Genomic DNA, 25,867 nt, shown 5'->3' with positions numbered 1-25,867 from the left:
CAACGATCCTGCCTCAGCCTCCCAAGTGCTGGTATTATAATGTGCTACTGTACCTGGCTCGGGGTTTTTATTTAAAAGAAGTAAAGCAAGCAAAATTAGTAACAAAATTAGTAACAAGATAATACCCAAATGCATCATATTTTAGCCCATGATTAAGTGTCCAAAGCATTTAAATGTTGCTATGTTTGATAGTCCTAGAAGTTAGACAAATTATGTGTCATCCAATTTCATGGGCCAGGAAAGACACATAAGGAAATTAATTCAATTAAGTAAATTCAGTCATTGTCGATGGTATATATAGTTTAAGGTAAAGAATGGGGAGAGAAATTATTGGAGAGAGAAGCAGAGCCAGATCGTGTCATGCTTCATTGCTGTGCTGCGTTTCTTACTTTGTATCTGCATGCTTGGAGGGTCACTGAGGATATGTGTGTTCATAGAGACACTTTAGAAAATAAGAAGGAACTGTAAGTCACCCGAAGTCTAACCCGTGGAGACGAAGTTTCATATTGCTGAGTTTGGGGTTACGCTGTACACTCTTCGTGGTATATGCTATACAACTTCACTTTTTTCTGTTCTGGGTCTTTCCTGACTTCCCAGACAAAATACCTAACACTCAATTTCCTAATAGGGCCTCAGGAAATCATAAGTTAGATTACTGATGTCAAACCCTTGCAAATATACCTTTATAAAATAGAGGTTTAACAAGTCCATTTTATTCCATAAAAAGAGCAAAGCTGATAAAAGTAAGACATAAATATTACAAAACAGTAAGCATATAATTAAAGTGTGAAAAACACATAAAGCTATTGCAGGGTTTTGTAAGCTGACTTCAGCCTCTTTTTGTGTGGTGAAGAATGGTTTTTAGTTTTTGGTGGTAGAAAAGCCAAAAATATTTCACAATTCATTAAAAATACATGAAATTCAAATCTTAATGTCCATAAGTAGATTTTTATTGGAACACAGCTACGTTCATTGATACAGGAATTGTCTGGCTGCTTTTGCCCTTCAGCTGCAAAGGGCAGTTATGTGACAGACTGTGGCTGGCAAAATCATACACTTGAGGGAGTTTGCTGAACTCAGAGCTGAGGGGAAAATACACACACACACACACACACACACACACACACACACACACACACACTGAGATAGGGTCTTGCTATAGAGTCCAGGCTGGTCTTGAACTCACTATGTATCCCAGGCTGGCCATGAACTCATAGCAGGTTTTTTGCTTCAGCCTCCCAAGTGTGGGGATTACAGGTGTGCACCACTATACCCAAGTGAGGCAGAAATTTTACGATGTACTTGAGAAAGTGTGAGCAGTAAGGGAAACAATACACATTATTTCCTGGGACAGGAAACATGCTTCTCTTAATGGGGTGAAAACTCCAGAAGACATCCCACTCCAAAGAATACTAGCCCATTCTATGCAGGGGCCACAATATTTTGTGTTTTTTTGTAATTTAAACATTCTCTGGATTCTCTCAACAGACTCATTTATCTTAAGATCAGTCTCCTGCTCTTTACTTTCTTAGTTAAGCCAATTTATGAGCTTTAAGTATTCCTGAGGAATTTTGGGTATGCTGAGCCTGGTAGGAAAGTAGCCTATATATGGGGATGTAGATATGGATTCCTGAAGGATCTTTGCAGTCATCTCAAGTCATTGCAATCAGAAGAGAATTTGATGATACCCTGAAAACATCAAGTGTAGATGGTTTCTTGGCAGGTTCTTCATGTTCCCCTGCCCTTCCATTCTAACGTCTTGATTACGATACAGCCAAGCCTGGGATCCTAACTGTACCTTAATTACTTTCTCGCCAGGACAAAATACCTGATACCCACAAGTTAAAGGAGGAAAAATTAGTTCATCTCAATTTATAGAGGTTTCAGTCCATAGTTGTCTGGCTCCAAGGCAGGGCAGCATGGCAGGGGAGAAACACTTCATGGCAAGTCAGGTAGAAGGTAGCAGTTTTTGTTTTCCCTTTTTATTTTGTTTAGGCTACAAGCTTGTTGGTTGGTGCCATCCATACCCAGCGTAGGTCTTTTCTCAGCAGTAAATCCATCATTCACACCCAGAACTATGCTAAAACAATCAGTGGACTAATTCAGTATCACATATTCATGATCTAGTTACTCCCCAAACCCACACCTATGAGTGCATGAAGCTTCAGGAGGACATCTAGATGTAAACCATAACACAGTCCTACCATGTCTGCAGGACACAATTCTGTTTTCCTTTTGTCACTGTAATGTTTAGTGCCACGTAAGTCAGTGTTTGGTTTTAACTGTAAGGATGGTGCCTTGGGAAGGATGTAGAGGAAAGGCACATTGCCAGGAGGAGCCTGATCTGGGCATCTCACACTGGTACAGGTGTAAATGGTGAGGTATTTTCCTCTTTAACAAAATTTAAATGGGCCTATATTACATGTGGGGGAAATAAAGCATCCTCCCACCTTAAGCTCACAGCCAAGTTCTTATATAACAAAAAGATTAACAGGAGAAAGACATAAATTTATTCAATGTTATTTCCTGTGACATCAGAGCCTCAGTAAAATGACCCAAGCAGTAGGGAAACTTGGGCATCCTCTGTTTGGGTTTGATGAAGTACGCTAAGGGACAGAGGTGTGCTCAGTTTTGACAATGAAGACACTCAGTAAGGCCTGTCCATTTTTCTGTGTCCCTGTGCTTCAGAGATAAAGATGTTCCTTTCCTTGAGGTACAGGGGAGCCTCATGAAGGCCTTGTGACTTGCTTAGGGGAGAAGGGCAGGAAGTTGGAGAATGAATTTTCTCTTTTTTCTTTCTTCTCAAATGCCAAGGTGCCAAAGTTTGGTGTAGTGTACTGTTTTACTATTCTCTCATTGCCCAGACAAAATACCTAACACTCAAAGTTAAAGGAGGAGAGGAACAAAACCAAATCTACCAACCCATCCTTAACATGACTACTCTCCATCTCTTATCTCACACTCTTATTTAACAGGAAAGACTGAAAGGAGGAGAAAATGCAGTTTTAGGAGCTGTAAGATTCAAAGCCAAGCTGTAAAGATCAAGATAAACCCACGTGGAAGAAAGTAAGAAAGATGACTGGGGCCATGAATGTGCACAGACTGGCTTCCAGAGAAGTCAACAACACCCAATACACTTGCCTCCCACAAGAGGATTTACTCAACCAGTGTTTACTTAACTTTATTTCTACAAAGATGTAGTAAGAGTTGGCTATGTATGTGTTATGGTGTTCACAAAGGTAACATGGCCAAGGTCTCTTCTGTGAAAACATTTAAAAATAGCCCCATCAAGAGAGACTGCACATGCCTATAATCAAAGACCATGAGTTTGAGGTCTGGTTGGGTTACATAGTGATTCAGAGCTAATTTGAACTACAGAGCTAAACGTCTCAAACAAAAAAGTAGCTTCCCTAGCAGGGCACGATGCACACACCTGTAATCCTAGCACTTGGGAGGCTGAGGCAGGACTGCCGTGAGTTCAAGGCCAGCTTGAGCTACATGGTGAGTTCAGGACCAGCCTGAATTCCACATAGTGAGACCCTGTCTCAAAATACAAAAATTTCAGGGGACAATTATGAACATAAAGTCCTTAAGCCAAATACAACATTCTAAACAGTCTACATATAAGAGTGGCCAGGACAAAGGATAGAGGAACATCCAGCTCATAGGAGGCTCGCTCCACTGAGAAAGCAGCACTGAACTAAGATCTGATGCACGAGGTAGCTGCCTGCCAGACAGCGGGTAGACACAGGGTACCCAGGAAAAAAGTAACGTGCGAGGAATTGAGAGTTGGAGCTTTTATATTCTTGGACCCATGAAGTTCAAGTGGAAAATGGTGGAAGAACAGGGATTGAAGAGCCAGTCAGGTAAATCACGGAAGGCTTCAGCAAATAACATATGGTCAGTGGTCAGCCAGTAGAGTAGTGCTAAGTCCTAGAACCCAACCGTCCTGGCTCCTTGGGTGGCGGTGGGGAGGACAGACGAAGACTGGACAGGAGCCCCTCCGAAGAGGCTCCGCAATGGTATAAGAAAAGACGATTGGCCGTGCCGGACAGGGCCGTGCAGATAAACGATCTTCTAGGTTGTTCGGGAGCTATACAGCTCTGGGCCGCGGGCTGATTCTAGAACACAGCCTCTCGGTAGGCCAGCTCCTTTACGCTGGACTGCTCTTAGCAGGATCGAAGCTCCATTAGGAAAGCGTGAGCTCGGATGTGAACAATAAGCCACTATGAGGAGGGCGCAAGACGCTGGGTGTGGGCTGGGCACGCGGGTCTGGGGCGTCAGGAGCTCTGCGGAGCGTCGCGAAAGAGAACTCAGAACCGATTTAACAAGCTGTGAAGGCAAGTCCACGGCACGCATCTTCTTCTTCGGACCGCGGACGCCTCTCTGGACCCACCTTTGTGTCCACGCCACGGCCGCTAGGCCTCACCTGCGCACACCAAAAGGGCGCTTCTCAGTTCTACGCTTTCTCCTAAGCTCGGACCTCAGGAAGGCCTCAGACGCAAGCCACCAAATGCTAAGCTGAAAGTTTTTGACATCAGGGATTCTCACCGGCTACCTGCTGACCACGCCCCTCAGGTCGGCAACGCTTAACGTCACCGTGTGGCGCCCGTTCCGCTCAGACCACGCCCAGCAGGTTGGCACAGATCTTTGGCGTCATCGCCGCACGCCTTCCTGCTCTAGCTCCAACCACGAACCTCGGCGTGACGTTGTGTTTGTACGTCATCTTTATGCGCCTTCCCGCCTCTTGAGTGTTCAAGCTCATGGCGCGCGAGGACTGAGCTACTTTGGACCCTGCCCTAGCTCGTTCGCCGCTAGCTCCCCGCGATCATGTTCCCGGGCATCCCTTCCCCACGGACCCCGGGTCCTGGATCCCGAAGGCTTCCACTGGTCGGAATTGGGCCGAATTCAACGCCCCGTGCGGCAAGCCGGAGGGGGCAGTCCTTGGGTTCTGCGGTCTTCTCTCCGGTGCTTTTCTCTCCCGTATCACGGCGCAGCTCTCTCAGTTCGCGGTAAGTGATCGCCAGTGGCTGGGTCAAACGACAGCCGACTCTAACATGAGGAAGGTTAGTTGCTGGAACCAGGGCAGTGCGGGGAGGGCTGCTCAATCTTGCAAGATTTTTCACTTTCGCATTGATTATGTTATCAAGTGAACTCTCATTTTGCACTTTAAGTGTGCTGCAAAACAAGATTCCAACAAATTGAGTTATACAGTCGTTCTATTTGGCTTTTTATTTGTGATTTACGAATCTTCGCAGACTACGATATAGATACATTATTATTTGTGCTGCTGAAGCGAGCAAGTTTGTGGTATAGATATGGGCAGTAGCAGAACAGTGAGTTTTGTAAGGTGTAAGCAAAGAAACCACACAATAGACCAAAAAAAAAAAAAAAAAAAAAAGAAAGAAAGAAAGAAAAAGAAAACAAACCACAAAACCGTGACCAGGTAGCACAGTTACCTTGGGTTACCTTGTTGTAAGATAAAGCAAGGGGATTTCTTGTTTTCAGAGCAGTTCTGTTATGTGGCACCCAAGGCTAAAGCAGAGAATAAGAACAAATGGATCTACTTGTCCAACTATAAAAGAAGCCACCAGTACAACTTGAACAATTGCCTTAGGATGTTAAGATCTCTTAAGTCATGTAAAGATTTGGGTTTGATGTCATATTACCCCAAAAGATTACTAATTGTGAAAGCCTAATTACAGTATTATTCTTTCTAGTGAAAGCAGTAGGCATAAGCAAGGAAGAATTAAGAGAGATTAAGTAGTTCATTACAATGTAGAGTTTATTTTAGCATCTTGGGCAAAGTGCTCACAGCATGACATTGTTGAGTTTTTATCGTGTCTTATAGTTTGTTTGTTTTTTTCCTCTGTCTCTGTCTCTCTCTCTTGACAGGATTTCACTGTGTATTTCAGACTGACCTTGAACTTACTATGTAGTGCAGACTGGCCTCAGATTTGCAGAAGTCCTCCTGTCTCAGCCTCCTGAGTGCCACGATTACAGGTGTGTGCTACCACACCCAGCTTTGGTTTACAGTTTGAACATCTCTGGTCATGGTGTTATGTGATTGTGATTGGTGCACTCACATCAAGCACAATACTTGTCCCTTGAATTTGCATTGAGTTGCACAGCTTTGGCTTATGGGGATTCATGAGCAGAGTAATTTTTACTATTAGTGATTTCATTTGCTAAAATCTTAGAAAATTTAGGATCCAGTGAGGTTTGGTGGTACACACCTGTTATCACAGCATTCTGGGAAGCTGAGGCAAAAGGATCTCAAGTTCCAGGCCAGCCCAAGCAACACAGGGAGACTGTTCCAAAAAATTAAAAGGGGCTGGTGATGTACTTAAGTTCAAAGGCCTTGGGTGCAATCCCCAGGCCTCCTTCCCCAAGATTTCTAGCTATCTTATACAATGTTTGGAACATTTGTCTCAATAATACAGTCATAAATATATCTAAAAGAAGAAATAATGGCATTTATTATTTGTTGTAGACTTCCTGTATAACTTAATGTTTCTTTTACCAGATGAGAAACACATCTTTGTAGTTTTCCAGAGACTCAATTGAAAAATTCTAATGTTAGTTCAGTGTTAGAAAGATTTGATTTCGAATTTGATTTTGGGAAGTTTGTCAAAAAATATCAAAAGGTTTCAAACAAATATGATCTTGGTTGTTGATTTAGTCAAGGTGACAATAAAAGATTTTTTTTGAGGCAGATTTGTTTACATTGATGGGCACTGATAAGAATCACTCCTAAAATACCAGGCTGACAGTGAAAGGTTTTAAAGGCAGAGACAGAAAGTTACCTAATTGTGAGCAAAAACTTAGTTCGTTTAAAAAGCTGAGATGAGGGGCTGGGGATTTAGCTCAGCGGCATAAGCGCCTGCCTTGCAAGCAGGCAGTCGTCAGTTCGATCCCTGGTACCGATAAAAAGGAAAAGGACAAAAAATAAATAAATAAAATAAAAAGCTGAGATGACTCAAGTACTTAAAGCCAGAGAGACGAGGTGAAACACAAGAAATTACCTTGAGAAAACAACATTTTTATTTCTGAGGCCAATTATTTAAAAGGAAAAAGCTTTACATTCTCAGAATTCTGCATTTTGGCCTGGTTATTTGAGACCTACTTCAAGAACTCAGTCCAAAATTGTACTGTCCAATAATTTTTTATTTAACAGTTTCCACCTTTTGATTAAGATCCCAAGTAAGTGAGTGGGACCAAAGCTAATAGCATTAGTGCTTTAGCTAATTCTGTAACACTGTCATTTTAACAGAGAAGATCAGATTCTACTTTTGCCTTAGTATACTAATATTAAAGCTGATCTTAATAAAACTTGATAAGTAAATCTAGTGTAATCCCAGTTGGCAGTAACTCCACAAGATTTCCACATACTTTTTATAGCTTCCTTATACATACAGTTTTTGCTTGTACCTTTCCTCTTTCTCATTTTGGACAGACCAGTCGCCATTTTGTTTGTCTTTTTCTTATCCAAATCATGTTTTCTATACCTCATATCTTTACTTTAAAAAAACATATCTTCCCTTGCAGGTGGACTTGTTTCCTTCATTATTCCAAGTCCTATGACTAAGTAGGTATGTGGTATACCTTTGGTATGGGATAACCTTAATTTCTAGTGAAAGGATAGGAAACAAGCTTGTCATAGACCACCATTTTTTTTGCTGCTGCTGCTGCTGCTGCTTTGTTTTGCTGAGACAGAGTTTTACTATGTAATCCAGGCTGGCTTTGAACTTGAGTTTATCCTCCTGTCTCAGTTTCTCAAGTGCTGGGAGTGCAGCTACCGCACCTGCCTTTTTGTTATTTTTGAGACAGGGTCCAAGCTGACCTCAAACTCAGCTTCCTATATTAACTTCTTCAGTGCTGAAATTATAGGACTGTACCGGTATGCTCAGTTTGTCATATATCAACATACACAGTGTGCTTTGTAAGGATGCATTCTTGAGGCTGGAATGTGACCTAATGTCACTAACCTGTCTGTGTCCACTTTGTCCTAACACAGGAGTCTTAGTTTTTGGTGGCAATTGCTTTCATAGCTCTTAAGGTGTTTGACCTCTGTCTACCAGTGAAGTTGTGGCTTTGGCTCTCAGATCCCTGTACTAACCTGGCCAACAACTTTCCCTACTTTAGCACATTAGAAAAAGAAACAATGTAGAATGTGCAATCTCTGATTTCCATCTGGTATTACTTTTTTGGAGAAGTGAACAGCAGATGCAGACATAGTAATAACAACCTCTAACCCTGGCAGGCTTGTTTTTCATCCCAAAAATATCAGCTGTCTTTATATCTGCTGAATGGTAAGTAATGGGCTGTTGGCTACAGAATTTCACGTTGTAGCCAGATTATGGGGAAGAGGTCTCCTTACAGTGAGGTTTTGTTATTAGAAGTACTGGAGCACCAGTCTGCATTCCAGCAAAGTCATGCCACCTGTCCCTGGAGTCCATGGTGACTGGGAAATTTCAAAGGCAGGAAGCATCTGATTGTGAACACTTTCCTTTGGGTTCATCTGTGAGAAAGGAGTTTTTCTTGTCAGGAAGGCAGCAAATGTTGAGTCTTAAATTTAGGATTAAAAGTTATCTATAGAAGTTTGTACTACTTTAAAGGAGAAATGACTTTTTAAGAATATACTATGTTCTTGACTTTTACATTTTGAAAAGTGCCCTTCAAAAAGCTAATCCCGTGTTTTGTTTCTTTTGAGAAAAGCAGAACGAAAGCCATACTTTGCATTAGGTGTGTGTGTTAATCTTTAAAAATTTTTTTTCCCTACCTTCTGGTGATCATTTTTTATTTTGTTTCTTTCCAAATCCATTTTGTTTCAAGGAAAAAAAGAAAAAACTAAAAAAATTTCAAAACCCATCCATCAGGGGGCAACAGTGTTACATATACTGAGCATTGTCATCTCCAAATCATTTATCCAGAGCACAAGACATCTGCATTCAATTGTCTGAATAAGACCAGCACAGATCTGTCTCTTCAGCCAACTCCGAGAAGTCAGTATATAACTATCTTAACTATAGTTTTATATACATAGACATACACATATACATGTGTTATTTCTTTCAGCTCATAGTGAGACAATATGATGTTTACACGTGTGTCTTATGTATTTCACTAATGAATATGGTCTCAAGTTGTATCCATTTACCTATAAAAGTCTCCATGTTACCCTTCTTTATGGCTGAGTAGTACTCCGTTGTATAAAAATATCACATCTTTTTAATTCAATCCTAAATGTCATTGGACATTTAGGTTGTTTTTAAGATTTTGCTATTAACAAATTGTGCTGCTATAAACATGGGTGCACATATATTGCTGTGGTATGATGTTTTAGTTCTTTTGTTTCGTTTTAGACAGGGTCCAGTGTTTTTAATTCTTTGGGGAAGATACCCAGAAGGGGAATAGCTGGGTCAAATGGGACCGGTAGTCCCAGTTTTTTGTGGAATCTCCACACTGATTTCCACAGTGATTGCACCAATCTTCATTCCCACCAGCAATGGAGAAGGGTTCCTTTTTCTCCACAGCTCCTCCAGCCTTTGTTATTGTTTGATTTCTTGTTAATAGCTGTTCTTTCTGGGGTGAGATGGGATCTCAGTGTTTTAATTTGCATCTCTTGAATGACCAGTGATGTTGAACATTTTTTCACATATTTATTTGCTGTTTGTATTTCTTCATTTGAGAAGTGTGTATTCATCTCAGATGTCCATTTTTGCATTGAGTCTTTAAATCTGTGAGGACTGATTTTCTTGAGTTCTTTACATGTTCTTGATGGTAATCCTTTGTCTGAGGTACAGCTGGCAAACATTTTCTCCCACACAGTGGGTTGTCTCTTTACTCTGTAGTAGTTTCTCTTGCTGTGTAAAAGTTTTTCAGTAGGGTAAAATCCAAGTTGTTGATTCTTTGTGATAGATCCTGTGCTGGTGATCATTTAAAGAAGCACCTTTGTTAGGGTGCTCCACCAGGAGACAAAATCCTTGATAGTTTGGTATATACCTTCTCCTTCAGTGCCTTTTGGGCAGGAGGTTTTGCTAATGATCCTGTGTTGTTTGGAGTCCTGAGGAAGGGTAGGAGAAACGGAGCCCGTCATGCCTGTCTGTGTAGAGATCAGCATCTCGAGCTCTGTTCATTTTCTTGTTTTTGTTTGCTGCAGAGGTCTGGTAGATCTTATGTTCTCACAGCTGGATGGAAACTTGAGGGCCACCCGCTCAATGTCTGTGGAACAGCTGTGACAACATATGGTAGGGGCTGTGTTTTACTTTTCAGATATATTGGTTGAGACCCTCCAAATGGTTCTCAGTTTGAAAAACACTGATTTTAGGCCAGATTTCGTATTTCACAGTAAGGAGTAGAGTGATGAGGAGTTCAAGTGAATAAAAGGTTTTTTTGTTTGTTTGTTTGTTTGTTGTGTTTTTTTTTTTTTTTTTTTTTTTTTTTTTTTTTTGAGGCAGGGTCTCACTGTGTTGTTCAAGGCAGGCTGGCCTTGAACTTGCTTATGTATGTAGCTCAGGCTGACTTCAAACTCAAGTGATCCTTCTGCTTCAGGCTCCAGAAGCTGGGATTACAGGTGTTTACTGCCATGCCTGCCTCTAAAGTGAATAAAGGTATGCACCTGATTTCTGAGCATAGACAGGGTCTGAAGCCATGTCACTATTTTTTTTAAGTGAAAAATATAGTAAACATGAACTAGTGTTTTTTCTCTCCAGTGTTGTAAATCATTTTCTTGTTTATGAGAAATCTCTTTATTATATAAATAAATACATAAAAAACTAGGATATTGTAAAATTTTAAGTTGTAAGTAAAGTGATGTGGTTTCTGTTTTTTAGAGGAACTCCTACACGGATATTACCACACCACTCCATAACTGAGACTGTGAACTATGATGTGAGAACAGTTGGATCATCTCTTCCTGTTAAGGTCATGGAAGCCCTAACATTAGCGGAGGGTAAGTACTGTTTTTCCTTTTGCCTCTGTTAGCAGATCAAAACCAGGCCTGATCTGGTATAGACACTGACATTTGGGCTTTTTACTAGATGGAAAGAAACAGGTAGCCTGTCTACTTTTTCACTGTAATTGAGATACACAATAATTCAAGAAGCAGAATTATAATACACTTACATTAAATCTTTAGTGATTCATTTTTATCTTTAGTGATTTAAAGTATTGTTTGTACAAAATTTGATTGCATTTCAAAAGTTAATTAGGAATATGAAGTTTAGTTCTAAAAGTACCTCTAAAACTAGAGCCTTAAATTATTGAGTTTAATAATGCAATACAGTCATTTCTGGATGTGTGGTATCACGAGGCTGCGAGCATGAATTTGTGACATTACCAATGTAGGGTACAGCTAGACAATCCTGTGGGCAGTGGAAAAGGACAGAGGTTTGGAGGGAACAGACAATGCGCCTACGCAGGTGACATGAAGAGTGTGAAGTTGGGTGATTTCGGTGATGCAGCCTTACAGTTCAGTTTCCTTGGCATCTGTGTGAGTCATTTCATGAAGGACTCAACTCTGGGCCTCTGTGCTTTTGTTTCATTTTGTTGAGACAGGTCTCACTATGCAGGTCAGGCTGGACTTGAACTCACTGTGTTACCCAGGGTGGGCTCAAATTTAACAGCAATCCTTGTGCCTCAGTCTCATTTGTGCTTTTCTGGTATAGTGTTTTTCAAATTGTAGGAGTAACTGAAGTCAATTTGGTCGTTCATAACCAGCATAAAGAAAGAGAGAGAAGAGATAATTTAATTAAAAATTGAATTTAAAATTTCTTATTGTGATTAGCAATAAAAAAGTTTAAAGTAATCCATGCTAAAAGATGGAATATAGCCAGAAGCGTTGGCACATGCCTATAATCCCCGCACTGTGGGAAACGAGGCATTTTGGTGACTTAAAGAGACCCACACTCAAAATAAAAATGGCTGGGGATATGGTTTAATGTGAAGGTCTGGGGTTTAGTCTCCAGTACCAGACAAGCAACAAACAAAACAACCACAAAAGAAGGAATATTCCTTGTCAGCATGAACATGCACATCTTGGTTGCTGATCTTTGGAAACTTTAAGGATAGTTGTTTTCAGGCAACTAAACTGCTAACCTGTATTATACATTGTTTCGTTAAAAAAGAAAAAACATGTATCTATCCCCCCCCCAATTTCACTTTAAATTGCTTTTAATCTTTCTATATACTCTTTGTTCATGCCACTAAACTGGTCAGTAAGAGTACATAGCCTCAAATCTCAGAATTCGAAAGCACAAGTCTCTAGAGTTAGGAAGTACAAATTGAAGAATTTAAATGTGACCTCTTGTTGATGTAGAAAATCATTACCAAGGACTGCATTAAGTCAGGCTTCAAGGCTCACCACCAGGAACCTGAACTTTGAGGAAAAATGACACAACTGAGTATCTAGTCCAGTCCAGCACAAGGCCCACTTGTAGCCTGGGAGTAGCTGATGTTTTCACTCATACATTACTGATGTCTTGTATTTTGCCTCTGCACCCTGCCTTTAAACAAGGAGCAATCTCAAACTATTTAAGGTTCCAGGGCTGTTAACGTGTTTATGAGGGCTTATTACCATTGCTTGAGACATGGCTGTACGTTAACCTCATTTTGCCACAGTTAATAGAGGAGTTTATTTGTATTTGTGTATTAGTAAAATTATAAATGTAGTGAAATAGTTCTCTTTTTCTTGGTGGTACTGGGGATTGAATACAGAGTTGTCATCAGTGTCCCCCCCCCCCCCCCCCCGGCTGCTGTCACTGAGCTACGATCCCTATCCCCCCCCAAAGCCCCTCTGCTTTTTTTTTTTTTTTTTTTTTTTTTTTTTTTTGAGACAGGTCTCACTAAGTCAGTAAGTTACCCAGGCTCAGTTTAAACCTGTGATCTTCCTTTCTCAGCCTCCAAGAGTACTGGGATTACAGATATGTACTGCCATGCCTGGCGTAACTATTTTTTACAGAATAGAATATTTAACTATTCTTATGGAAGATAAGATATTTGTTTATAACAGAATTTAAGGTGTATCAAACCTAGGCCAAAATGCAGTTTTTTGATGTATTTCTGTTTCATCTATTAAATAGATCTCTTGTTTTGGGTGTTAATAGTTGTCTTGGTTACTTTTCTCTCACTGCTGAGACAAAATACCCAACACCTAAAATTAAAGAAGGAAAGGTTTATTTAGCTCACAGTTTGTGGAGGTTTCAGTTCATAATCAGCTGGGTAGCATGGCACAGGGGCAATAGTTCATTGTGGCAAAAGACAACAAAATAACAAGAGCAAAGGGAGGACAGAATAAGTCTGTTCTCCCTTATATTATAAGCTGCTAGGGCAGGTGTTGCACTTATACCACATCTGTTTTCCTCTTCTGCTGATGTCACCTTTTGGTGAGCATTTACATGAGAAACAAATTTTTTTTTTTACCGATACCAGGAATCGAACTCATGACCACACGCTTGCCAGGCAAGTGCTTATGCTGCTAAGCTAAATCCTTAGCCCTAAGAAACAAATATTTTTACATCCTCTGCCCACATGGAGAGGTTTACTCTACAGCCCAACCCCAAATATCTGTCACCAATTTCCATTTGTGCTCCTTCCAAGTTCCTGACCATCCAGCCAGACCATTTGCTACTGTCCATGAATCTGTACAGTCGCCCTTCTGGTCATTTCTCCGGCCAGGCAAATGTACTACCAAGTGCACTGCCTGAAGTTCCACCCACTGTATAGATTTCTTTCACCAGAAAGGGGCTGTAATGCTGTAGCTGTCCACTTGCCAGTGGTACCTGTGTAACATGCAGAACCATCCGTAAACCAGGCCCTAGCCTTCTTTTCTTCCAACAGTTGATCATAATACCTCACAAGGCCATAGATGCATGCTGGGAAATAGAAGGCATAGGCATCTGGACAACTTCCTCATATAATTTACTTGTACCAGCTGAACCTGCTCTGGCTTGCTCATGAATATACCACTTCCATTTAATGATTGACTGTTGCTGTGCATGTCCAACTTTATGACTTGGTGGATCAGATAATACCCAGGCCATGTTAGGCAACTAAGCTTGTATGGTGACCAAGTATCCCATGGTCAAGCATCCAGTTTCCTCTAAGGCCCAGTAGCAGGCCAAGAGCCATTTTTCAAAGGGAGAGTAGTTATCTACAGATGATGGCAGAGCCTTGCTGCAAAATCTTAAAGGCCTGTACTGCAGTTCACCTATAGAGGCCTGCCAGAGACTCCAAACAATATCTCTACCTGCTATTGACACTTCAAGTACCATTGGATCTGCTGGATCATATGGCCCCACTGAGAGAGCAGCCTGCACATCTGCTCAAAACCAGCAGCTTTTGGGCTGGAGATTTAGCTCAGTGGCATAAGCGCCTGCCAGGCAAGTGTAAGGTTATGAGTTCGATCCCTGGTACCAAAAAAAAAAAAAAAAAACACAAACAAACAAACAAACAAAAAACCGTAACAGCTCTCTGAGTCACTTAGTAAATTGGCTGGAGTGAGACACCTAAGTGAGCAATGTGTTCCCTCCAAAATCCAAATGGCCACACTAGGTGTTGTGTCTCTTTTTTGGCTGTGGGGGAAGCCAGATGTAACAACTTTTCTTTTACCTTAGAAGGGATACCTCTACATGCTCCACATCACAGACTCCTAGAAACTTCACTGAGGTAGAAGGACCTTAAATTTTTGTTGGATTTGTTTCTCATTTTCTGGCTCACAAGTGCTGTACTAATAAATCCAGAGTGGTTGCTACCTCCTGCTCACTTGGCCCAGTCAGCATAATATCATCACTGTAGTTGACCAGTGTGATATCCTGTGGGAGAGAAAGATGATCAAGATCCCTATGTATTAAGTTGTGACACAGAGCTGGCAAGTTAATATACCCCTGAGGTAAGGCACTGAAGCTATATTGCCAGCTGAAAGCAAATTGTTTCTGATGGTCCTTTTGGGTAGATATGGAGAAGAATCAATACTTATATACCAAGTACTAGGAGTGGTGTTAATCAACTTAAGCAAGGAAACCACATCTGGTACCCCAGCTGTAACTGGAGTCACCACTTGATTCAGTTTATGGAAGTCTGCTATCATTCTCCAAGATCCATTTGTCTTTTGCATAGGCCAAATGGGAGAATTAAAAGGAGATGTGGTAGGAACCACCACCCCTGCATCCTTTAAGTCCTTGATGGTAGCACACTAATCTCTGGAATCTTTCCAGGAATGATAATTTTAGAGCATCTAAGAGTATTTTTTTTTTTTATTGTGAATTGATCTTTTATAAATGTTTCTGTTACCTATGTTGGTGAAACATGTGGTAATGAAGGTTTTAGCATAAGGAGATTTAACAGTTTTTCATATTCACAATTTAAGGTTGATTGTGTATCTCGTTTTTGTGCCCTAGTTGATGACCAACTGTCTGTCCATATCGATGAAGGTGGATGGGCCTGCCTGGTCTGCAAGGAGAAGCTTCTTGTTTGGAAGATCATGCTGTCCTCTGTCACCAAGGTATGTTCTTCAGGGACCTCAGAAGTGGGGGACCACTTGACCCTGCATCTTCTCCCCTTGAGGGTTGGTGGAAGACAGTAGTGTGAATCTACATAGGCATCGGGAATTTGTGAAAACGTTGAGCACATGTGCACATTTGTGTGTTGGGAGAAGTTTCTCCTATTTTCTTGATTCTTAAAAAGTTCATATCTATAGTTTATTCCCTCTCCAAAGAGCCACTGCAGTCAGGTGAAGTCAATGCAACCTCAGGGTGTTACCATCTTTATAGCAAAGGTAAAGCTCAGCACAGGTTACATGGACTGCATTTCCCCTCAGGCTCCATTCACTTATGCCTCAGCACAATGTTTGTGAGATTTTAGCTTTTTCTGGAAGGTGGTCTTTGGCCTCCCCTTCCTCCCAGCATCCTGCCTTCTTGCTCGTCCCATTCCCTGGGCACGGAGTCCTCACCCTTTGCCCCATGTCACTTGTGAGAGTGGTTCCTGCCAAACTTATTGCTGAAAGTCCAGGGGGATTTAGGAGTATTCATCGTGTTTATACAAGCACAATTAGCTCAAGAATAGAATAGTTTTGTTTTGTTTTGTTTTGTTTTACTTTTAATCAGTACCGGGGACCAAACTCACGACTATCTGCTTGCAAGGCAGGTGCTTATGCCGCTGAGCTAAATCCCCAGCCCCTGGAATAGAATAGTTTTTGAGCAAGATATATGTTATTTACATTTAATAAAATTAGGGACAAATTTTCATGGACTGTAATGCCAGTCAGTCTGCCTAACAAAGCCTTAGATAATGCTGTCCACGTAAGCTGACAGAGCGTACTTATTTCTAGGAAGACAGAACCATTTTTTTTGTACCAGGAGTCCATCTCAGGACCTCATGCTTGCCAGGCAGGTGCTGAGCCATTGAGCTAAATCCCCAGCCCTAGGACCATGTTTTGGTGAATTGAGTAAATGGTTCTTGCTTACAAAACAGGAAAATGATGGCCAATTGCTGGTAGAGTTCTCAGCTGGGAGCTTCTGGTAGTGGGTTATCATTTGTGTCTAGCTTCTTACCCTGAGCAATCTTTTCCCTGTGCAGAGTCTTTGTACCACTCATTGTTCTAGGTCTTTGTTCTCTGGGGACTCAGGGCTCCTGCCCACCTAAACTCTTCACCTCTGCTGGTCTCTGTATTGCTGCTGCCTAAATAGTGCATTTTTGGTTGGAAACAGTAGATAAAGGAGAACTCCCAGGGGACATGCTGATTTAGCAGAGGGATCTTTTGTTATATTTCTTTTCTGTCTCTGTCTCTGTCTCTCTGTCTGTCTGTCTGTCTGTCTCTCTCTCTGTCTCTCTCTCTCTATCTCTATCTCTCTCCCTCCCTTCCTTGGTGCAGGGTCTTGTTGTGCACTTCAGGCTGGCCTTGCATTCACTATGTAGCCCACGCTAGCCTCAAACTCACATTGCTTCTTTCTCCTGCCTCAGCCTCCTGAGTGCTGGGATTGCAGTTATGTACCACCATGCCTGGTTAGCAGAGGGTTTTTATTTTTTTATTTTTCTAATTTTAAGAGTAGGAAAATTTATTGGAGAAGAGGAATAGGGAATAGTAATAGCTCCGAGAGACAGACGGGGTTCAGAATGGGTTGCCCCGCAGAGGAATCTTGATGCTCAATTGAAGTCTTAAGAAGTATTTTCAAGGCAGGTTGGTGCAATTACTGTTAGTCATGCTAATTTTAAATATCAAATCAAAATCAGATGGAGCAAATCTGCAGGAAGGCTAAATACTTTTTGATCTGTAGACTTTTTAGACCTCAAAGAGTATACTAGTTGATATTTAAAGTTTGCATGCTCTTCACGAAAATTCAGTCCTGAAACCATAGTCCCTCAATCCCTGGAAAAATCATGGAAGTTGTTTTCCATGAAACAGCCTAACTCTTCGTTTCCTGATTGTCTCTTAAGATTCTTTGTTTTAAAAGTACTGAAAGCATGATTAGAAAGAGCTGTGAAGAGAATATTTGCAGAATGATAGTTCCAGCAAATGAATCAGAATATAAAATACACAGAAAAAGGAAATAGAAAAGCCAGATACATATTCATATTCAACAGTGTTGGAATCAGTGTGCTTATATCTTCATTACATATGTGATTTTATATATGCACATAATACATGTAGATCACACATAGATGCCTCTTTTTTTTGGTCTTTTTTGAGACGGGGTCTCGTTATGCAGTCCAGGCTGCCCTTGAACTCACTTTGTAGCCCAGGCTGGTCTCGAACTCGCAACGATTCTCCCCCTTCAGCCTCCCGATTGCTGGGATTACAGGCGTGAGCCACCACAACTGGCTCATAGATGCAATTTAATACAGTGGTAACATTTTGCATTGTTATATAAATAAAAATGTATATATACATTTTCCTAACCAAAGCATTCTCAAATTCTTTTTTTTTTTTTTTGGTACTGGGAATTGAACTCATGACCTTGCACTTGCCTGGCAGGCACTTAGGCCTCTGAGCTAAACCCCAGCCCTCAAGTTCTTTATCAACTGTCCTTTTTTACACAAATGTCAGCATGTTAACTTGTCTCTTGCTGTTAATTTCCTCATTTAAGATCACATTTTTATTTTAAAATATAAACATTTAATGATCTAAGAAAATGTATATTTGATGGATGCAAAAGGTTTTTTGTTTGGGTTTGCTCTGCAGCTATCTGTTTGCAAAGAACTTCAGCTACCGCCTAGTGACTTCCACTGGAGTGCTGACCTGGTGGCTGTCTCTTACTCTGCTGCCTCAGGTGAAGCACATTCTGTTCAGGTAGGTGACTTAAAAGCATTTTTTTTTGTCTTTTTTCTTTTTTATCAGTACTGGGGATGGAACTCACGACTGCCTGCTTGCAAGGCAGGTGCTTATGCCACTGAGCTAAATCCCCAGCCCCGGTCATCTATAATTTTTAAAAATTGAATATCCCTCTAAACTTCAAACCTGATACAAAGTTAACTTAAAATGGATCATTGATTAACATAAAATTGTAAAAATTTTTTAGGAGAAAATAAGAGAAAAATTGTTATAATGTGATATTAGAGTTCTTGGAAATCCCCAAATCATAATCCATAAAAGAAAAAAATTGGTAAAATTAATATTAAAGTTAAAATAAGGTCAAAATTTAAAACTTTAAGACCCAAACCAGGCCACACAGCAGGAGGTCATCTGTATTTATAGCTGGCTGCCTATCTCTTATGTTATTCCCTGAACCCCACCTCCTGTCAGATCAGCAGCAGTGTTAGTTTCTTATAGGAGCAAGACCCGTACTGTGACCTGTGGGTTGAGTTTGCATGCTCTTCACGAAAATTCAGTCCTGAAACCATAGTCCCTCAATCCCTGGAAAAATCATGGAAGTTGTTTTCCATGAAACGGATATGTGGTGGCAGAAAGGTTGGAAACCACTATTCTATAGTAAATGACAGCAAAAGCAACAAATTGCTGATGTCTTCATGATCTGAAGAATTTCATGAGACAGTAAACCGAGTTAAGAAAAGCCAATAGCAATGGCTGTATTTTTTATGGTTTCATTGCTTGATGTTCTCAAAGAGGCAGAATGATATTGGTGAAAACAGTGGTTCCCAGTAGGATGGAGGAAGGTATACAACTGCCAAAGGCTGTAATTACTGGAAAGTTTTGGAGATAATGTGATTATATTACCCCATAGATCATGGAACTATACAACAAAGGAAATACTAGCTTCACTATTTAATAATTTAATTAATTTTGGTTTTTTGAGAAGAAGTTTTGCTATGTAGTTCAAGCTGGCCTTAAACTCACTATGTAGTCCAGGCTGACCTTGAACTCGCAGTGATCCTCCTGCATCAGCCTCCTGAGTGCCGGGATTATAGACATGTATTGCCACGTGTGGGCATATTTGATAATTTTGAAAACACAGCTTTAAAGAGTTCTATTTCTGATTTTTTCAGTGTCACAGACTCCCAGGGTCTGGTGTTGGTTGCTGACTGTGCTATGGTTTTGTTTCAAGGCTGTTGCTGTCATGGTTGTCACCAGAGAAGGATCTATCCGCTACTGGCCAAGCCTGGCTGGGGAGGACACCTTCACAGAGACTTTTGTGGACCTGGGAGGTGACAGGATGTGCAGATTCCTAACAGCAGTGCAGGTGTGTGGGGGATATCCTACATGCTTATGGGAAAGCTGTGCCTTGGATTGGCAGTGAGTTTGAATGACCACAAATGGGGGCTTTGAATGGTTGTGCAGACTGGAAGGACTAGCAGGATGCAAGAGAAGGATGCTTAGGCCTGTGGGTTGAATGACTACATCAGTGATGGCGAACCTTTTAGATGGTAGCTATACCAGTTAGGGGTTGCGAAGTTTAATCCCAAACTCACTCACTTACTGCAAAGTACAAGCACTGCTATTAAACCTCAGTGCTCCCCTGCTGGGGTGGTGCTGGGGCAACTTGGTTTGTGTGCTGACAGAAAGGGCTCTGCATGCCCACTGTAGCACACAAGCCAGCAGGTTTGCCACCACTGAACTAGACAAAGAGAGGCCCCTGCGGTAAAGATAGGAAAAGAAGAAGTTAAATTATCATTGTTTGCAGATGACATGATACTCTACATAGAAGACCCCCTAAACTCCATTGAAATACTCTTAGATACAATAAATAAATTCAGTAATGTGGCTGGATACAAAATCAATACTCAGAAATCAATAGCATTCCTATACACGAACAACAAAATTACAGAGAGGGAAATAAGAGAAACTGGACTATTCACATTAGCAAGCAAAAAAATGAAATATTTAGGAATTACTCTTACGAAAGAAGTGAAAGACTTATACAGTGAAAATTATAATACACTGAAAAAGGAAATTGAAGATGATCTCAGAAAATGGAAAGACATCCCTTGCTCATGGATAGGAAGAATAAACATTGTGAAAATGGCCATTCTCCCAAAACTGTTATACAGATTCAATGCAATCCCAATAGCAATACCATCAACATACCTTATAGATCTAGAGAAATCACTCCTAAATTTCATCTGGAACCAGAAGAGACCTAGAATTGCAAAGGCAATTCTAAGCACCAAAGACAAAGCAGGAGGCATCACAATCCCTGACTTGAAGTTATACTACAAAGCAACAGTAGTAAAATCAACATGGTATTGGAATCAAAACAGAGCTGAAGATCAGTGGAATAGATTAGAAGATACAACCACAACTACGAACACACTCAACCACCTTATTTTTGATAAAGGAGCCAAGCAGGTTCACTGGAAGAACGACAGTCTCTTTAATAAATGGTGCTGGAAAAACTGGCTCTCCATTTGCCGAAAACTAAAGCTAGACCCATGTCTATCACCATGTACTAAATTAAAATCTAAATGGGTCAAAGATCTGAATATTAAAACAGAAACACTAAATCTATTGGAAGACAAAATAGGTAGAAACCTTGGAGACATAGGAGTAGGTAAAGAATTCATGAACAGGACTCAAACCGCACGGGAAATACTTCCCAGAATCAATAACTGGGACCACTTCTTATTAAAAAGTCTCTGCATGTCAAAAGAAATCTCCAGCATAGTGAAAAGAAAACCCACAAACTGGGAAAAGATTTTAGTGAACTCTCTCTCAGACAAGGGACTCTTGTCTAAAACATACAAAGAATTAAAGAAACTCAGACCTCCGAAATTCAAAGATCCAATCCAAAAATGGGCATCTGAGATGAATATGCAATTCTCAGATGAAGAAATGCAAATGGCAAATAAATAAATGAAAAAATGCTCATCATCATTGGTCATTAGAGAAATGCAAATTAAAACCACACTGAGATACCATCTCACTCCTGAAAGAATGGCCAGGATCAAGAAAACCGACAACAAATGCTGGAGAGGCTGTGGGGAAAAAGGAACTCTCCTGCACTGCTGGTGGGAGTGTAGACTGGTACAGCCTTTGTGGAGATCTGTCTGGAGATTTCTCAAAAAGTTGGGACTGGAAATCCCATTTATTCCAGCTATTCCACTTCTAGGCATATTCCCAGAAGAACTGAAAGCATCATACCACAGTGATATATGTGCACCTATGTTTATAGCAGCACAATTTGTAATCGCCAGATCTTGGAAACAACCCAAGTGCCCATCAACTGAGGAATGGATAAAAAAGTTGTGGTATTTCTATACAATGGAGTATTATTCAGCTATAAAGAAGGATCACATTGAGATATTTATCAATAAATGGGCACAGCTTGAGACCATACTCATAAGTGAAATAAATCAATCTCGCATGTGTGAATACCGAATAGTTTCCCTAATGTAAGTAATGATTCAAATATATAAAAATATGTGGTAATCATGATTCCCCATTAGGTGGCCTTGAAGCCTTATAAAGTTTTCACTCATTAATTAGAAAGGCTTTATTCTGGGCTTCTTGATATGAAAACATTTGAAGCTAGAGTATATGAAGTTTTACCCAAATATTTCAAGGAAAAAGACACTATGGTAACTACTATTAAGTCAGGTTATAAGGTGGTGAAGTACTAGGTTATTGAAACAGTCATGCTGTGACCTCTATTGTTATATTGTTATGTCCTGTTTTATCTCAATCTCCCCCTTATTGTTTCAAAAAAAAATTATTTAGTCATTTCTTATGTTTGTCTTAATTAAAGAAAAAATTCAAAAAAATTAGGATATATAAATAGTAACTCTTTTCGATTTCCTATTAACTTGTTTTGAAGTCCTGTAGTACTCCCACGATCTTGTTTTGACTGATTAGCCTCTGTTCCATTCTATATGATAGCATCAAGTTTGAAGACATAGACAACTACTTTGAAGACAATAAGATTCACTAAGATACCCATTCTGGTTTGACTATTGTCTTCTTTGGAAGTCCTGTAATGTTTACAATGCCTAAGTTTTATTGGTCTTGTTCTCTACTGTTTTGTCCAACTTTATAATATCTAATAAGATAGACAATTCTTTTTAAGGAAACAAGGGACAACGTTGATAACCATTGTTGATAAACTTGTACTCTGTTCTACACCATGTGCTATGTCTATCCTTGGTATTGACTGACAGCTTTGTTTTGCCATATTTGACTGTATTCTTCCCCCCCCCAAAGAAAGTAATAAGCACTAAGGAGTAATAAAATCCAAGATGTGTAAATTTTGTTGTAAAAAAGAGAGGGAAAAAAAAAAAGAAAAAGAGCTCTAACGGATATAACAGCAAGTGTGTTTGGGGGTGTTAAATAGCTGACTTTATCAATGTTTTTGGAACATTGAACACAGCTGTTTGCAGTCTCCCTGTTTGAATGTCCACCTTGTGTTCTTTGATACTGTGATTTGAGGAACTATTTTCAAGAAAATAGTGTGTAATCTACTAGCAGGTAATTTCTTACTGTTATGGTTTTTTGTTTTGTTTTGTTTTGTTTTGTTTTGTAGTTCTGTATTGCGTGTACCCTTACGCCGCTTTGGTTTGTTTTGTGTTTTTCTCTTTTTCCTCTTAAATAAAAAAAAAAAAATTATAAAAAAAAAAAAAAAAAAAAAAAAAAGAGAGGCCCCTGCATGGGGCTGCAGAATGTCTGGGTAGTAACAAGTGCTGCTCACTTGTTTTAGAAACATTTTATGGGAGTAGCTTGGAAACTTAGACACTGCACAAATGAGCGCTGTGTCTACTGCTCAGGTTTACCAAAAAAATAATATATGATACTTGATTTGTTGAATTTGCAGTATAGTGAACTTCAATTTAAAAATCAGAATTGAAAAAAATTAACTTCTTCAGTTGCACGATTTTTTCTATGTAGAATAATGCTGAGTTAAACAGCTTGTAAATTATTTTATTATTATTCTATTTACTTATTTGGTACTGGGAATTGAACTCATGACCTCATGCTTGCCAGGTAGGTGCTATGCCACTGAGCTGTATCCCTAGCCCTTTATTTATTTATTATTATTATTATTAATATTTTGGTATCAGGAATTGAACTCACAACCTTGCATTTGCCAGGTTTTTTTTTCTTTTTTGAGACGAGTTCTCACTGAGTAGTTCAGGCTGACCTTGAACTATGTAGCCCCGGCTGGCTTCAAACTCATAGTGATCCTCCTACCTCAGCCTCTTAAGTGCTAGGATTATGTGTGTGTGCCACCATGCCTGGTTTATTTTAATAAAATAACATTGTGCCTGTTTTCCCCATTCTTTTAGATTTAAGGTGGAAATGGTTTTTCTCTGTAACAAAGAAAGCATTTCTTGTTTCTTCTCTGCATCTTAGTGTTAGATACTTAATTAATCTCACAATGTTTGTTCACAGGGAGGAAGTTTCATCTTGGCCTCTGTGGGAAGTCAGCTAATTCGGTTGATACCTGAAGGCTCTGGAAAGATTCATCAGCATGTCTTGCCACAGGGGCAAGGGATGCTGTCAGGAATTGGTCGAAGGGTTTCTTCCCTTTTCGGAATTTTGTCTCCTAGTAGTGATCTCATAGTAAGTTTATAAAATACTTGTTTTACAAGCTTATTTCTTAGTGAAATCAGCAAGTTGGTAGTTTCCTATGAAGTTATTATTGCATCCATCTGAATTAAACCCATAATGCAAAATCTAAAATGTGTTTATTAAGAATCTGTTTGGCTTCGTAGACTTGACTTGCCGTGTATCTTCTCTTTTGCCTCCACCTGTCTGTGTGAATGACCCATCTGCACCTGGTGACTGATACTGCTTATGCTTGGCTGAGGGCAGGGAGGATGATGGGGCCTGGTACTTTATGGAGTGTCTGCTCTGCCAAGTGTTCTGGTCTGTTGTCTCTAACCACTGTGGCAGCTGTGAAGCAGACACTTTCTCTGTAGTTTCCCACTGGGGAAGCAGCCTTGCCATGATTGCTAAGTGGAAGAGTGGGATTCATGCTCAGCCTGTCTGCATCTGAAATACAGCTTTTGTCACTGGGGCTGTTTCTTTATTTCAGGCAGCTGTTGTCACCTGCTTCTTCAGTTTTCTTAAAACCTAAAATTTAACATGTCTAAAAACAAATGTATCATAGTCCTATTTCTCTCCTATGGTCTAACTTTGTAAAGATTTTTTTGCTTCTGATCTCTTTCTGTCATTGCTTTCTTTAGTGACCCAGGTATAGGCCCTCACACTCCTTATGTATTCTTCTCTCACCATCAGCTTGCAGGTGTTCTCTGGGACAGAAGAAGGTCGAGCTTCTACAGCCTGACGAACTCAAATGTCAATAGATGGGAACTGGATGATTCCTCAGAAAAGCTAACATACAGTTGGGACTTAAACAGAGTTCTGAAGGAAAATATCACCGATGCCATTTGGGTGAGGACCAGTAACATTCATTTCTGATTCATGCTCTTGGTTGTACAGTGCTTGTTCCTTGTTTATTTCATTGTATGTAAGTGGATAAACCTAGTGCATAGCCATCAAAGAGCAGAAGTAGGATGCTCAGTCCCACCTCTAGTGAAACTCACTGATTTGCTTGCTTAACAGTTTTCTGTCATGTATACTTTCCTCCACCAGATATGCTGGAGCCACTGTAAGTACAGCACTTCTTCAAGTGCTGGGCATACAAAGGTGGGGAGAAAGATTTCTTATGCTCGGGAGCTCACATTTTTGTATTTCCATTTAGGGATCTGAAAGTAACTATGAAGTTATTAAAGAAGGGGTCAACATTCAGTATTTGGACTTGAAGCAAAACTGGTAAGCAATTAATTTGTCCTAAAGAGGTGAGGTTAGATACCAATTTAGAAAATAAGTTGGTATCTATGGTAAAATGGTGAACAATCTTACTGGCTGCTTGTCTAGTGCCGGTCTTTTCATATTGTTAAGCCAATGGCCTGGCTCTTCTTTATCTAGCCATGCTAATTCACTTGGCAAATAGAGGCAACTCTCAGCCTAGACTGGTGTGTTCTTTTCTTATTCCTGTTTTGGATTAAAAAGTTGTGGTATTTTTATACAATGGAGTACTACTCAGCTATAAAGAATGATCACATTGAGCTATTTATAAATAAGTGGGCGCAGCTTGAGACCATACTCATAAGCGAAATAAATCAAACTCACATGTATAAATCCGAATAGTTTCCCTAGTGTAAGAAATGATAAGAATACATAAAAGTATGTGGTAAACATGATTCCCCATTATATTGCTTTGAAGCCTTATAATGTTTTCATTAATTAGAATGGTTCTATTCTGGGTTGTTTGGTTTTATTGTCTGTGATGGTATGGATAGTTTTTTTGAAGAAAACAAGACAATATAATAACTAGTGCTGATATAATATCATCTTATTTTGAAGTTCCATGAAGTTTTTGTTCTTCTGATTCCATCGGTTTATCAAGTTGTATCTTACTGGATTTTATTATATGTGACAGTATAAACAAAATTTTTTAAGGACAAGGAAATAATATAG

At 40.0% G+C, this 25,867-nt stretch overlaps 1 protein-coding gene across 5 annotated transcripts in view; it reads left to right on the top strand.

Annotated features, from left to right (window-relative positions):
- Positions 1-4,720: 4,720 nt before the first annotated feature.
- The window catches only part of Nup133 (nucleoporin 133), a 59,743-nt gene continuing 38,596 nt past the window's right edge, over positions 4,721-25,867 (top strand). For 3 of the 5 annotated variants that reach the window (XR_010051219.1, XR_010051220.1, XM_003473403.5), the window contains exons 1-8: positions 4,721-5,012; positions 10,836-10,954; positions 15,399-15,502; positions 18,179-18,286; positions 19,500-19,634; positions 23,774-23,944; positions 24,623-24,778; positions 25,089-25,159. Coding sequence is in view for 3 of the 5 variants with exons in the window: in XM_003473403.5 (XP_003473451.1) it covers positions 4,831-5,012; positions 10,836-10,954; positions 15,399-15,502; positions 18,179-18,286; positions 19,500-19,634; positions 23,774-23,944; positions 24,623-24,778; positions 25,089-25,159 (1,046 nt within the window). In the remaining 2 variants the exon portion in view is untranslated. Of the gene's footprint in view, positions 5,013-5,895; positions 6,004-8,835; positions 9,006-10,835; positions 10,955-15,398; positions 15,503-18,178; positions 18,287-19,499; positions 19,635-23,773; positions 23,945-24,622; positions 24,779-25,088; positions 25,160-25,867 lie in introns of those variants that run through there. The other 2 variants (XM_063260016.1, XM_013156473.3) reach the window with 2 other exon arrangements.

Source organism: Cavia porcellus, unplaced genomic scaffold, assembly GCF_034190915.1.
Source record: "Cavia porcellus strain 051 isolate PalLab524CR breed Dunkin Hartley unplaced genomic scaffold, mCavPor4.1 scaffold_13, whole genome shotgun sequence".
Classification (NCBI taxonomy): domain Eukaryota; kingdom Metazoa; phylum Chordata; class Mammalia; order Rodentia; family Caviidae; genus Cavia; species Cavia porcellus.
The sequence above is the reverse complement of the archived record's forward strand: the minus strand, read 5'-3'. Positions and strand labels throughout refer to the sequence as shown.